The sequence below is a fragment of the Gallus gallus genome, chromosome 8 (assembly GCF_016699485.2).
Source record: "Gallus gallus isolate bGalGal1 chromosome 8, bGalGal1.mat.broiler.GRCg7b, whole genome shotgun sequence".
Classification (NCBI taxonomy): Eukaryota; Metazoa; Chordata; class Aves; order Galliformes; family Phasianidae; genus Gallus; species Gallus gallus.
Window position 1 is genome coordinate 19,895,898 of NC_052539.1, and position 12,085 is coordinate 19,907,982.

At 42.6% G+C, this 12,085-nt stretch overlaps 1 protein-coding gene across 17 annotated transcripts in view; it reads left to right on the plus strand.

The window, feature by feature from the left end:
* The window catches only part of ST3GAL3 (ST3 beta-galactoside alpha-2,3-sialyltransferase 3), a 150,686-nt gene that overhangs the window by 26,202 nt on the left and 112,399 nt on the right, over positions 1 to 12,085 (plus strand). For 6 of the 17 annotated variants that reach the window (XM_015290987.4, XM_004936701.5, XM_040704655.2 and 3 more), the window contains 3 exons: positions 5,915 to 5,999; positions 6,889 to 6,936; positions 8,863 to 8,997. The exons of 2 other annotated variants lie outside the window; for them this stretch is intronic. In XM_015290987.4, coding sequence (XP_015146473.1) covers positions 5,915 to 5,999; positions 6,889 to 6,936; positions 8,863 to 8,997 — 268 coding nt within the window. The remainder of the gene's footprint in view (positions 1 to 5,914; positions 6,000 to 6,888; positions 6,937 to 8,862; positions 8,998 to 12,085) is intronic. 9 more of the 17 variants (XM_015290989.4, XM_046944479.1, XM_046944480.1 and 6 more) reach the window with 3 other exon arrangements.

Below are 12,085 nucleotides of genomic sequence, written 5' to 3' on the forward strand. Positions count from 1 at the left end.
ACTAAGCAAGAGAACTGAAGGGAGCATGCCAGTTACATATTTCTAACGATGGCAATAAATAAATGCTAACTCAAAATTGCTGTAAAAGAATACTTATTTTTCCAGCAGTGATGTCGTTGTTTTTGGTTTACCTTTGATTTCAGTAGTTTTTTGCTGTAAGGCATATCAGTGGCCTAACTGGTCTGTTATTGAAACATACTTAACAGTTGGATCCAACAGTTGTACGCAGGGAAATCTAAATGCTGTTTCCCCTGTGCCCCTTGATACGTCCATGATGTACCGACGTACCAGTTGGCTGTTATTTGTAATTATAAAGACACTTCAGGTGTTGTTTTGTTCCGAAGATTATCCCAAAGAGAGAACAGCAAGCCTGTTAAGATGAATGCATGAGGGAACTTATGGTTTGGAGGTGTTAGGTGGAGATGCGTGTTCAGAAGAAGATAAATATTCTGAACCTAAGGGCAGTGCTTTGAATTTGAGTGCGTAAGTACTGTTATTTTTGATTCCTAATTACAATAGTGATTCACTGAGACACAAAACCAACTTCCCTTTGTATTGCCCTGATTGAAGTCTGGTGCTACTATGGATGCTGAAGAAAACATTACTATGCTGAGCTGAGGCTGTTCTTCAACCACATTCTCATGTTTGGTCCTGTGTACTTCTGCAACTCCCAGTATTCCTTTTCTGTTGTGCACATGCCTCGTAAGTGTAGAAGAGAGAAGTCTTAACTGTTTTGTAATTCGTTGCATGTTCTGCTGTGGAATTTGGGCGTTTGAGTGACTTCTTTGTGCTGCGGTAAATACAATAAAAATCAAAGCCCAAGTATGAGACTTGGCTTTGGGTAACACAATAAAACTTGGAGCTCCTTAAAATGCTGAGAATCTGTTTGGGATTCATTGAAGGATTTCTCTCTGTCGAGAGAAAAACCCCTAGGATGCCAACTTTATTGGTTGGGCCTGTTTGTTTTCTTGACTTTTTAAAGCAGATCTGTATGTTGTCTCCAGTTGTTTTCCTCCAGGCCAAGTAGAATTTCTTTGAACTTCTGCAGCGTGTTAGTCTTCTCTTCTCCTCTGCACTTGGGGACTCCGCGCCCATCTCTGTTGGGAAGGGCAGGGAGCCAGGACAGATCCCAAGGAGCTGTGAATCCCCGATGCTTGAAGCAGAGCACCACACTGAACTCATGCCCAGGTTTTATTGGTCATGGCGATGCAAAGTTATGCAAAGGAGCTGAACAAATGCTGCTTTTGTGAGCAAAACACATCAGCACTTCCTGCTGTCAGACTTACTTGGGCACGACTGCAGACAATAGCAATGTAATATCCTTGTGAAGTGTTGGCCAGCTGGCGCAGGACACCACATCTTTTCATTCTCTTCATTCATGGCAGAATAAAGAAAACTGACATACTCAGAATGTTAGGAAAATACATCTGCTTGGAACATGAGCGTTGTTTCTTGCTTAGTTAATTTGCCACTTCATTACAGCCCTCCTGACGGAAGAGAAGCGATGTGCACAACAAGTGTAGGAGCTGGCCCAGCTCCATGAGGTCCATGGAAGAGATTGCTGCATCAAGTAGTGCCTCACTGAGCCTTCCCTTCAATTCAGCAAGGGGGCACTTAGAGCTGGTGGAGGAGCACTTTGTAGCTTACCAAGTAACCAGTAGATCTCCATGCTGCCTAGGAGACAAATAATAATACTTAACAATATCTGCTGCTAAGTATCCGTAACTATCAAGCCTTTGGTCTTTGGAAAAAAAGCAGGTGGTTCATTTTTACAGCACTTGCATCCCAGGATTGTGCAGGCACAGTGAGGTCACCCACGCTGGTTGTACTTCAGCCTGACTGGGAGTTCACAGTGGTTGTGTCTGTGCTGCCTGTGAGCTGGTTCCCCCTCGTGTCCCATTTCTGTGTGCAGAACCTGCGTGCTATGGTATAATGAAATAATTATAGTAGTTCTTAAAATAGGGTGAGTCTTTCCCTCCAGGTATGTTGTGGGAATTTAGCACTAGCCTGCTCCTCCATCTCTGTACCAGGGCATACAGGCATCAAATTTAGCGTAATAGAATCAGGGCTGCAGTGCAGTCTCATTTTAAGCTAGTTTATTAAAGTAGAAAATCCAGAGTTTATTGCAAATGTTCTTTACAATCAGATGTTTCCTGTTCCTGAAGATGACGAGTCCTGTTGCAGAGTGACCGTTCCCCTCCCATAAAGGGAATAAGTTTGAACTCTGATCTCAGGGCTCCCATCAGTTGGAGATGGCGCTGGGTTTTGAAATTGTTCAAGGTTTGATGCCCAAATCTGCAGCCCTTGTGTTGGCTGGTTATCTTGTCCTGATATATCCCTCACCCCAGATACTGAAAGCACTGGGCTCAAGAAGTGTGCTTGGAATTATAGCTTCCGTGGTCTGCTGGCATGGGAACACAGCGCTTATATAGGGGCTGAACACAGGGGGTGTCACAATGACTGACCAGAGTTTTGGGCATGGGCAGCTGAGAGCATTCTTGGGGCTGTGGCATTGGAGGTGCTCCAGTGGCAGTGTTCTTGGGACAGAACCATCTCAGAGCATTTGGAAGAAGGTGGAAAAATGAAGTTCAGTTGAAGTAGGATACTTAATAAATTGATAGGATGGCATTTATCATTAGACTGACAACCTGACTTAGGCCTTCCCTAAATCTGCCTTTAAAGAGTGAAATGAAGAATTAGGAAGAGAGGTATAACCTCTCCAGTAAAGCTCAAGCAGTGTTGTAACGAGGAGAAAACCATCTATGAAGTGTTTCTTCTTATGTTTGGGAAATCAGAGGAGCATACATGTCATCTGCTTAAAAGAGGAAAAACTCATACTGATTGTTCTTTCTGCTTTCTGCCTTGCCTCTACATTTCTATGTTTTTTATTGTGTGCTTAGATGTGGGTGTGTTTTTCTTTGTCTAATAGTCGTGTAGTGCACAGCTTTTCTTTTTACACCGGTATTTTCTTTTGCACAGGAGGTGGTCTGGGACAGATCCTCTGCCCAATGAATCCCCACAGTAATATGTGCTCTGAGAGTGGCACTGCAGCTTTGAGCTTTGTTTTGTGAATAGGCAAAACATAACAATAGGTTTCTTTTATTACTGACCTTTTTTGAAGTGAAGTTACGGAGAGTTTTGTGCCTCAAGCATAGCAACTTTCTGTTATATGCCATGTGATTAGAAAATTGATTGCAAATAGGAAGTAAGTTGTGAAGGTTAATAGGTTGTCTGATCCTATCCTTTTCATTGCTCACTTGAGAGAGCTGAATGACAGACTGCTCTCATATTGCATAGTCTTCTAATTCCATGGTTACAGAAGCAGCATAACATCCTTTCTTTTCATTCTGACTTAAATAAAAAATTTTACTCTTTAATGTTGTTACTGCAGTTGCCACCCCCAGCGCAGGTGATGGAGCTCTGCAGGACATCTGATCTCAGGGCAAGCTCTGGAGGTAGAAATTACATTGCATGTGTGATTAACTACAGGCTGCAGTTCTGTAGGAGTCTGTTAGAGTGTCTGGAGAGCAGAGACGGGGAATGAGGAACCAAGTGGTGAGCATGCATGTAAGAGACCAGCGCAGACCTCAGAGCCTGAGCTGTGTGAGGGGACGTGCCAAATTGCAGCCTTATGTTGCGAGGTATTATTGTATTATTCCCTGCTTGGCCTGGGCTGTGGAGCATATTACTGTAATGGTATGTGATATTGAGGCTGTGTTAAGCCTTTATTATTAAACTCTTATAACTCCTCTGGGACTAACGGTTTGTGGTTTCTCAGGACCACTTCCAAAGCAGCACACAACCTTTCTTGATGTTTTTTTTTTTTCTCTTTTTCAGCCAGGGAAGTCAGTTTATTGCTGAAGTCTTGGGATGTTTTGTTGTTTGTTTGTTTGTTTTTGTTTTTTAAAGAAAAAAAGAAGGATGACAGAATTTATTGGTTCAATTTCTTTGGTTTCCAATAGGATGAGATAATTATGTTTTCCAGCATCTCCTACAAACTCTACCATTTGTTGGTCAGGATCATAACTCTTACGAAGACTCAGATCTTCATTTGTTTTCCTTTCATTGCAGACATAGCTGTTCAGAGACTGCAGTGGCAGAAGGCACTGTGAGGAATAGTAGCTAGATGGTTGTGTGGTGTCCAGAAATGCCTGGACCTGAGGTGCCAGCCTGCAGCAAGTTGAGTGATTTCTTCTGACTCTTTGAGGATGGGACTGTGGCACAGAGTTATCCAGGCTGTGGCAAAGCTCACGTTTAACCAGACAAGGAGGGATTTGCAGGAGGCATATTATCATGAATTTGTTAAGGTTGGAAAAGACCGCTAAGACCATCCAGTCCAACAGCCAACCCATCCTCACCATGGCCACCAGGATAGGGGATGCTGGGCGAAATGGTGTGTGCATGTGTGGAGGGGAGATGAGGATCAGGGACTTCTGAAGAGCAGTCCTTGCCCAGAAATGCAGTCAATCCTTTACCTGGGTGACTTAGTGGGCCTGCACGGTAGCTGTGCTTAAGTGCAGCAACGTATGGATCCATCTCCAAGTTGCAAGACTTTTTGACTTCAGGACAGGGCTGTGCAAATGCAGTTGCGCTCCTTCAAAGGCAAGTCTAGAGGATTGCTGCAACAGTCTGATTCTGCTCCCAGAGCACAGCTGAGTCTCTCTGCAGTTTGTCTTGGAGCTCCTTTCTTCCAAACTGAGCCGGATCCTTGCGTATCAGCCCTCCTGGAAGAGGGGCTTGCTGATGCTCCTTGGCCTCAGAGTGACCCAAAGCTGGCAAAGTCTCAGATGTTGTTATTCCTGGCACTGAGTGCCCTGTGTTTCTCCTGATGGGCTGGATCAAATCCAGGATGACATTTGGTTTGTGCTGTATCTTGATTTTTCGTTTGCATGTTTGTTTTTGCTTTTATTCTTTTTTAAACTGCTGTATCCAGTGAAAAAAAAAATGGTAAGTAACGTGAAAACAGATGTAAAAGCCTGGCATTATGGCACACACAGCCCTAAGTCGTGCATTATTGCCGAGTTGTGGTGACACGTGATGGCTTTCTCAGCCCTCTGCACTTTTATAGCTTCTCCCCTTTAGAAGCATTAGCACCAGAAATAAGCATGGTGCTTTAATAAAGATCTGTGGTTTCTGAAATCACTCACACTGCGGGGAGCTGACCTCAGTGCAGGCTCAGCTCTGTTGATTTGGTGTCAAAACTGGGAACCTAATGGTCTCACAGAGGGCTGGACTGGAAAAGGGAGCTTGCACACTTACAGCTTGTCATTCTTTTTGCTTGTGGGGGGGCGATAATGTTCTCAGTGAAGGGACTGAAACATTATACCATTTCTGCAGGTGGCAAGAATTACATTAATTTGGTGCTTTGCGATGTTTTTCAGCTGTTCTTAGATAAGACCTAATATTTCATGCCCAAAATATATATCGGGGAAAATGAGTGACGTTTAAGATTGGCATAAGCTACAAAGCAATATTTTATGTTGATAAAAATCTCAACAGTTTTTTACAAGTAGAGCCCCACAGAGATACTTCAGAATTAATTGATGGCAGATGAATTTAACACAGTTAAAGTGAATGGAACCCCTCGCTATTTGGAATAATATAAAAATGTCTGAGTTTTACTCCCAATAGAGGAAATGCAGTTGTTAAGTCCAGATGGATTTTTATTTTTATTGGAACAAGTTTTGAGACTAGTAATCTTTTTTTTCCACTATTTTTTCAAAACGTTACTACCACATTGTTGGACGTGGGACAGAGCAGACCTAGTTTTATGTGATTATTAATTCTTTGAATTGCTTTAAAACCAGCTAGATGAATGGTTTGACTATAATCATTTTAAAAACTTTCTTATTAGCACTTTCTTATTACATTTGTAAGATTTGGAAAATAAGTGCATGGATGATATACTCCATAGGAAAGCCAGTGGGACGGTCCTGTGTCAAGCTACTTTCAGCTGAGCTGGGTGACTGTCAGTGCCTGTGATTGTCGCCTGCCCAAATGTAAGTGATGCAGTTGAGCCCCACCTCTTTTCTCTTTTTGGCACTCTGCTCCTGATGGTGATTTTTCCCTTGTGCTGAGGGTTTGCACAGGGGCCACTGCTGTGATGCTGCAAGTGACGTGATCAGGTGATCTCCTCCGAGGCTTAAATTGCAAAGAAACTTTGAGGAATTCAATTCATTCATTTAGCTGAAGGCGAGAGGTGGTTCTGCTGTCACATGCCCCATCACACGAGCCAATGGCTCAAAGTCGTGGTCACCCGCTGATGAGCTATAGTTGTCATTGTGACTGTGATTAGTATCTGACGTGAACCCCACGTGGCCCAATAAATGGCATCAAGCAGAGGCTATATTTGCTTGGTACTTGGCACCCTTCCTGCAAACAGTGCAAAGGAGAAGGGCGATGAATTGAAATGTGTTCAGATGGGAGTCACTAGCTCGATTAAGGATGTGGGAAGCAAGCTTTATGGTGAGGATGGAACAAGCACAAAATACTTGGCTCAGCAAACAGCATCAGGGGAAGAGCTAACCTTAATAAGGAAGTGCCTAAATGAGGACAAAAAATGATAGTAGATTTGATAAGAACTCCGCAGTCAGAGAAAAGTGTTCTGGTTCAGTTCAGGCAAGGTCAACCAAATATACTGAAAATAAAAGTATGTCTAAGCGAATAAGTTACAGTGACTTTGTTGGGTAATGACCTCACCATTTGTTGCATTCTCCAGCGTTCTGCCATTGCTAGATGACTGCTGGTTGGCTGGCTGGTGAAGAAGTTCTTCTGTTTCCTTGTGCGATGAAGCATAAGGGCATATTAAAGAAAAATAGCAAGAAAATATTGCAGCAAGACACGATACTAAGGAAAAGGGGAAAATGAACTTGTACTCTTGTGTTACAGATTCAGTGGTTCTTTCCTTTGACTCCGTTGGACATACAATAGGCTCAGGTACAACATTGCCTTCTCTCTCTCTCTCCCACCTCATGACAAGGCTTCTGTTTGATAGGACACGGTAGCCATGTTGGGAGGCAGGTAACCCACGGTGGATAAATAGGTCCTGGAGGAAGTTTTAACTTAGTCCTAGTGTGAAATGAGGGCTAACGTGTGGGACCACTTCCACTGCCCAGCTAGGAAGATGGCCTGGCCGCGTTACGTGCGTTAGTGCTGCTTTTCTTATGTGAAAGACATGAGGATGATGTCACCCACCAGCTGAAGAAAAACTGTTCCAGCTACTGGGAGAGTTTCTCAGTTAAATAAACAGTTGAGTTATTTGGGGAAAGAAATCAGGAATGCTTCCAGGAAGGAGCAAGCAAAAGAGTTGTAGCTCAACAAATAGGGCTGGAAACTTTTTTTTTGGCTGGAGGATGACCAGCATTATCAAACCCCAGGGCAAATGCTGCCTGGCCTTATTTCTTTTGGAACCCAAGCATGACCTTCAATTCAACTGAATCAGAAATCAAAAATTCTTTTGTGTTGGAGGCACATGAAACCAGTAACTGTCCTTTTGGCTATCAGTAATACATGAGCTGTAGCCAAGGCCACACAATAGTGGGCACCATACCAGATAAAGTTTAGTTTACAGTGTATACATAATAATATGTGAACTGCAAGGGAAAAGCTAAGAAATACTTCTACGATTTAAAACCCCATAGCAAGCACTCAAAAGATGAGGTTATTTACTCTCTTGCAGAAAAGAAAATACAATCCAAGCAAAGATTTCATATTATATCTTGAGTAGTAGCCTCTCCTCTTAGGCTCATAGGAGGAACATGCTGCCTTCCAACATAGCACCTGTCGGCTGCCTGCACGGTTTGAAAGAGAGCCTGCTGCCTGACACTAACAAAGCTTGGATGCAGTTCTGGTTTACTAACCCCAGAGCTAGTGGTAGTAACTTGCTTTGTTTACAGTGCCCAAATGCTTTCTGCTGTCCCTGCATCACTCTCTAAAACTCGTAGCTGGAAGTTGGACTGTTGTGGGTGCATGGTAACTCAGGGCGTGGAGTGGAGAGTCGGCACGTTGCCATGCTAATGGGGAGAGAGAACCTCTCTGACCTCCCTTCTGCTAATGTGCACCAGTCACAACTGAAATGTGTTGCTGCCTGCATTCTTCTGTACTTGATGATGGCTTCTTCCATCCGGGAGAGGGTGAAGTTATGTAGGTTTGAGGTAAGAAATCTGGGAATAAAATTCAGGGCAGTATTTTATTTTGCTTACAGCTGAGTAAGCTTGAATCAGCATACCTTTACTGGAATTATGCTGGATTGATATTGGTACAACCGAGACCAGAATTTGTCCTGGAGTAAAACTTTGAAATATTACCCACTGTATTTTTTTTCCTAATACTTTTTGGCTTCTAACTGATGTGGAAAGCAGTTAACTCTGTGGAGAGCTTCCAGGGAAGGGTATCTTTAGAATTAATCACGTGCGTTGTGCTCTGATGCTACCAACAGAGTGGTAGATTTATTTATGAGAAAGAAATTCAACTGCTTCTCCATGTTTTGTGGAGTGCTGATAGGAACAGAGTGGGAGATAAGGCTCATGTGAGCCAGCAAACTGTCTGAGTCTGTTTAAGAACACTGCTCTTTGCTCCGCTTGTGCATTGCAATGCAGGCTTGGGTTGGGTAGGAATGAGACCGTAAAATTTGATCTTTCGTTGCACTGCAACCGCATTGAATTTCTTCATTGAAGAAATATGAAGAAAACTCTCTTATTTGAGAAGGGAGGCTCAAAAATGTCCCAGGGAGCTGTATGTTTATTGCCTTCATATTGAGTGTTTTGCATTCATTGTTCTGGGAACTAGCTTGCTCTGAACTGGTATGTGTAATAAGATGTGTGATGTCTGTCCAACTGAGGGATAGCTTTCCTTGTTGAACAGGAAGGAGAGAGAGAAAAGCTGTGGCCATTGTGCTTCCGCTGTCCATCCCATCTCACCTTGCTGCAGACCCAGGAAAAGACAGAGCCCAGAAAGAACCCAAAGAGACAATGGCAGCTGCAGACCCAGCCATTCCCAGTAGGTGACGTTTCAGGTTGGGGTAAGAAGGGGCAAAAGTTGCATACTGTGTAACATAAATACGTATACCCTTTTTCTTTATCAGTCTCAATTAAACAGCTGTGAATAATATATTTGCTGTTTAAAATAGTCACGCTGTTTAGAACTAGTACACTTGACTTTTATTTGCATACTAAAGAGCTTTTAGAATTGCTCTTTCGTAATTGTTAATCACGCTGTGTGAAGGGCAATGTCTTATTGCAGTGTCTGTATTTGTTGGAGCTGGCTGTTCATCTCCATCTTGGTTTTCTGCTTAATTCTTTGTCCCACGCAGATCTTGGTTTTCACTGAGGCTGGGAATCTGTTTACTCTACATAAAACTTTCTGAACTCAGTGTTCGAAAGATCACCTGGCTGTTAAGCCTTAAGTTATCCTTCATGGAAGGATGCCTACAGACATAGTAGTCAAATGTTGTGCGGTGAGCCTGAGCTCTGCGAGCTCCTGCCTTCTTTTACCCAGGTGCTTTTGTGGTTAGCTGACAGAGTGCCCCTTCCTTTGAAAGACAAGGTTTGAGCAGCAAAGGTGAATGCTTGATGTGATGTGCAGGCTGGTGTTTCAGCTGAAGCTGGTTTGGAAAGGATGGTTTTCATGCCTTGAACCTGGGAAGCGCTAAGCAGGACACAGTGCTTGAATAGACCTAGATTTCATCTGCTTGCAGCAGAGAACAAGGTCTCTTGGCCCCAGCTGCTAACATATCAAACACTGGAGGACCACGGAAGCCAAATTTATACTCTCGCTGTATTTAAGACTTTTTCTACCTCCTGTGTATGAGAGCGAGCATGTGAAATGTTTCTTTGCTAAGCCTCAGTAGAAGAATTACATGCATGCCCTCCAAAATACACCACCAGAGTGAATATAGTGACTGTTTTCCTACCTTTTGGGTGGAGAGTGGTGTGGATGGAGGCTAGAGCAGGCATACAGCTGAGACTGTTGGGTATCAAGCTGGCAGAATAGCGACAGGTCCCTGGAGTGAGAGAAGAGCATTGGTGACCTGCAGGAGATGGTGTGCTGCTCTTTGGCTTTTCCCATGCGGGTCTGCCAGTACCAGTGGATGCAATTACAATTTCAGTTGACCAGTTTCAGAACTATCCTTCAATCTGCTTGCTTTGGTTTCTAAGCTTAATTAAATTAATCTAGATACTGTGTTAAAAGAATTTATGAGGCTCTGGTAGGTGGTCTTGGTTTGAGGAAAAACAAGTTTAATTTACCTTTGGAGCTGTTGTGGTTTGATTGTGTGTTGGGCTTTTTTTGTTTGCTTTTGATCTTTTTCCACGTCGTGTGTCAGACTATCATTTAACACTGCTGGCACTGTTGGGAAAGAAGAGGTGGACTTGATATGCTGTATTTTTCTGTACTCCTGTAAAGCAGAGAATAAATAGGAAGATCTTTTTTTAAAGCCCTGCTGGATTTAGTGGCTTTATTTGGCAAAAAAATGTTTTTCTCTTTTCGTTTCTGATTAATGATGTTCTGCTTCATTCTTTGCTTCTTTGAGCTGTAGACTGTGGGAGCTGCTTGAGACTGTGCCAAGGGCTGTCATGTATTAGTTACACAGTCCTTACGTGACTTTGCCAGCATGTTCTGTATCATCATCTATCTTACTCTCATTTATGCTCTTTCCCTCCAATTGAAAATACAGTTGTGAATGAGCTGAGATGCAAATGCCAAGAAGCGGCCTAAAAAATACCTTGAAATACAAAAACTTTAATGGGATTTTTCTCTATCGTGTGGCATCTCTTTCCCATCGAGTCAGTGCATCCTGTAGGTCAGTAAAAGCCAATAGATTACTGTTCTGTTAATATTGTTCTTGACTTTTATTAGGAAATTCGATACAATTTCTAAAATAAAGAATATCTCAGAAGATTCAGTAGGGCAGCATTAACTCCATTAACCACGTGAATACATGACAGTAAATGAAACAACTGCTTATTTAGCAAAGATTGCTGTCTGGCTTTAAACAGATGGCTTCCTAGGAAGAGAAAAAGGGCATACGTAGTTCATAGGAGGAAATATTTCATCTTCCTCTTGTAGTCTTTCGTAGATTTGTCTTAGAGCAATCCATCGCTCTTCTGTCCTTGGAGGTTGCTATAGGTTCATTAGGAAAAATTTGTCAGCAGAGACACAGTTTATGATAGGCTTTGGTTACCCTTAACATAATGTAGTATGCTAGGATGTCATCTTTTTTGCTTTATTATACCTATTTTGGTGGGAAGATCAGCAGGCAAAGGACCTGCAAGTGATTGCTTATTTGTTCTTCATGTGCCTGGGGGATGAGTAACGTAGTTGCAATTCCTAACGAAGGAGACCCCCCTGGTGTATTGCTTTCCTCAGGCTGTAAAGCTGGGCCCCAATCAAGGATTACAAGAGGAGAAAAAAAAAACCCACAAAACAATTTGAAGATATAGGTATGGAAATTGCTTCCTTTTGTTATTAAATCTGAGAAAATAAGTAATATTCTCAAGATTTTAGGTGTCACCGGGGGATGCAGGGGTTTGTGACTGAGGAGAGATTTCCCCATTTCCCTGCTTTGAACTCACAGATTTGAATTTCTCTTGCGCTGATATTGCTTGGAGTATCTATTTCCATCAGATATGGCAATTTCAATCAGTTGCACTATCTAATAAATAAATACTGAGCTTGGTGCAGCAAGGTGGGTATCTTTAGATCAGTTTGCACAGTTGGAACGGTTTTAACAGATCTGAACTACAAAGTTTTGCTGCCTGTGTTGAGTACTGCTCTACAGTTCTTGCCTTTTGCTGCTTCAAATATTGTCCAATTTTAACCATTCGGGCTGTAATCTTCTATGCAGGGAGGGGAGACCACATTTCACATTTATGCTTCCTAAATGTTTAAGTTAATCTTTAAAATAATGTTAAAAAAAAAATCAACATATTCAAGATATTGTACCAGTAATTAAGAAAATACTCTCCATGTTTGTCTTGATCCTGGTTGTATGCAGAAGAGTGAATGGGATTAGGGAAGAAGTGGAACACGGGCTTTAAGGGATGGACATGCAGTCTTCGAAAGGACAGGGCTGAGGAGCCCAGGTGGC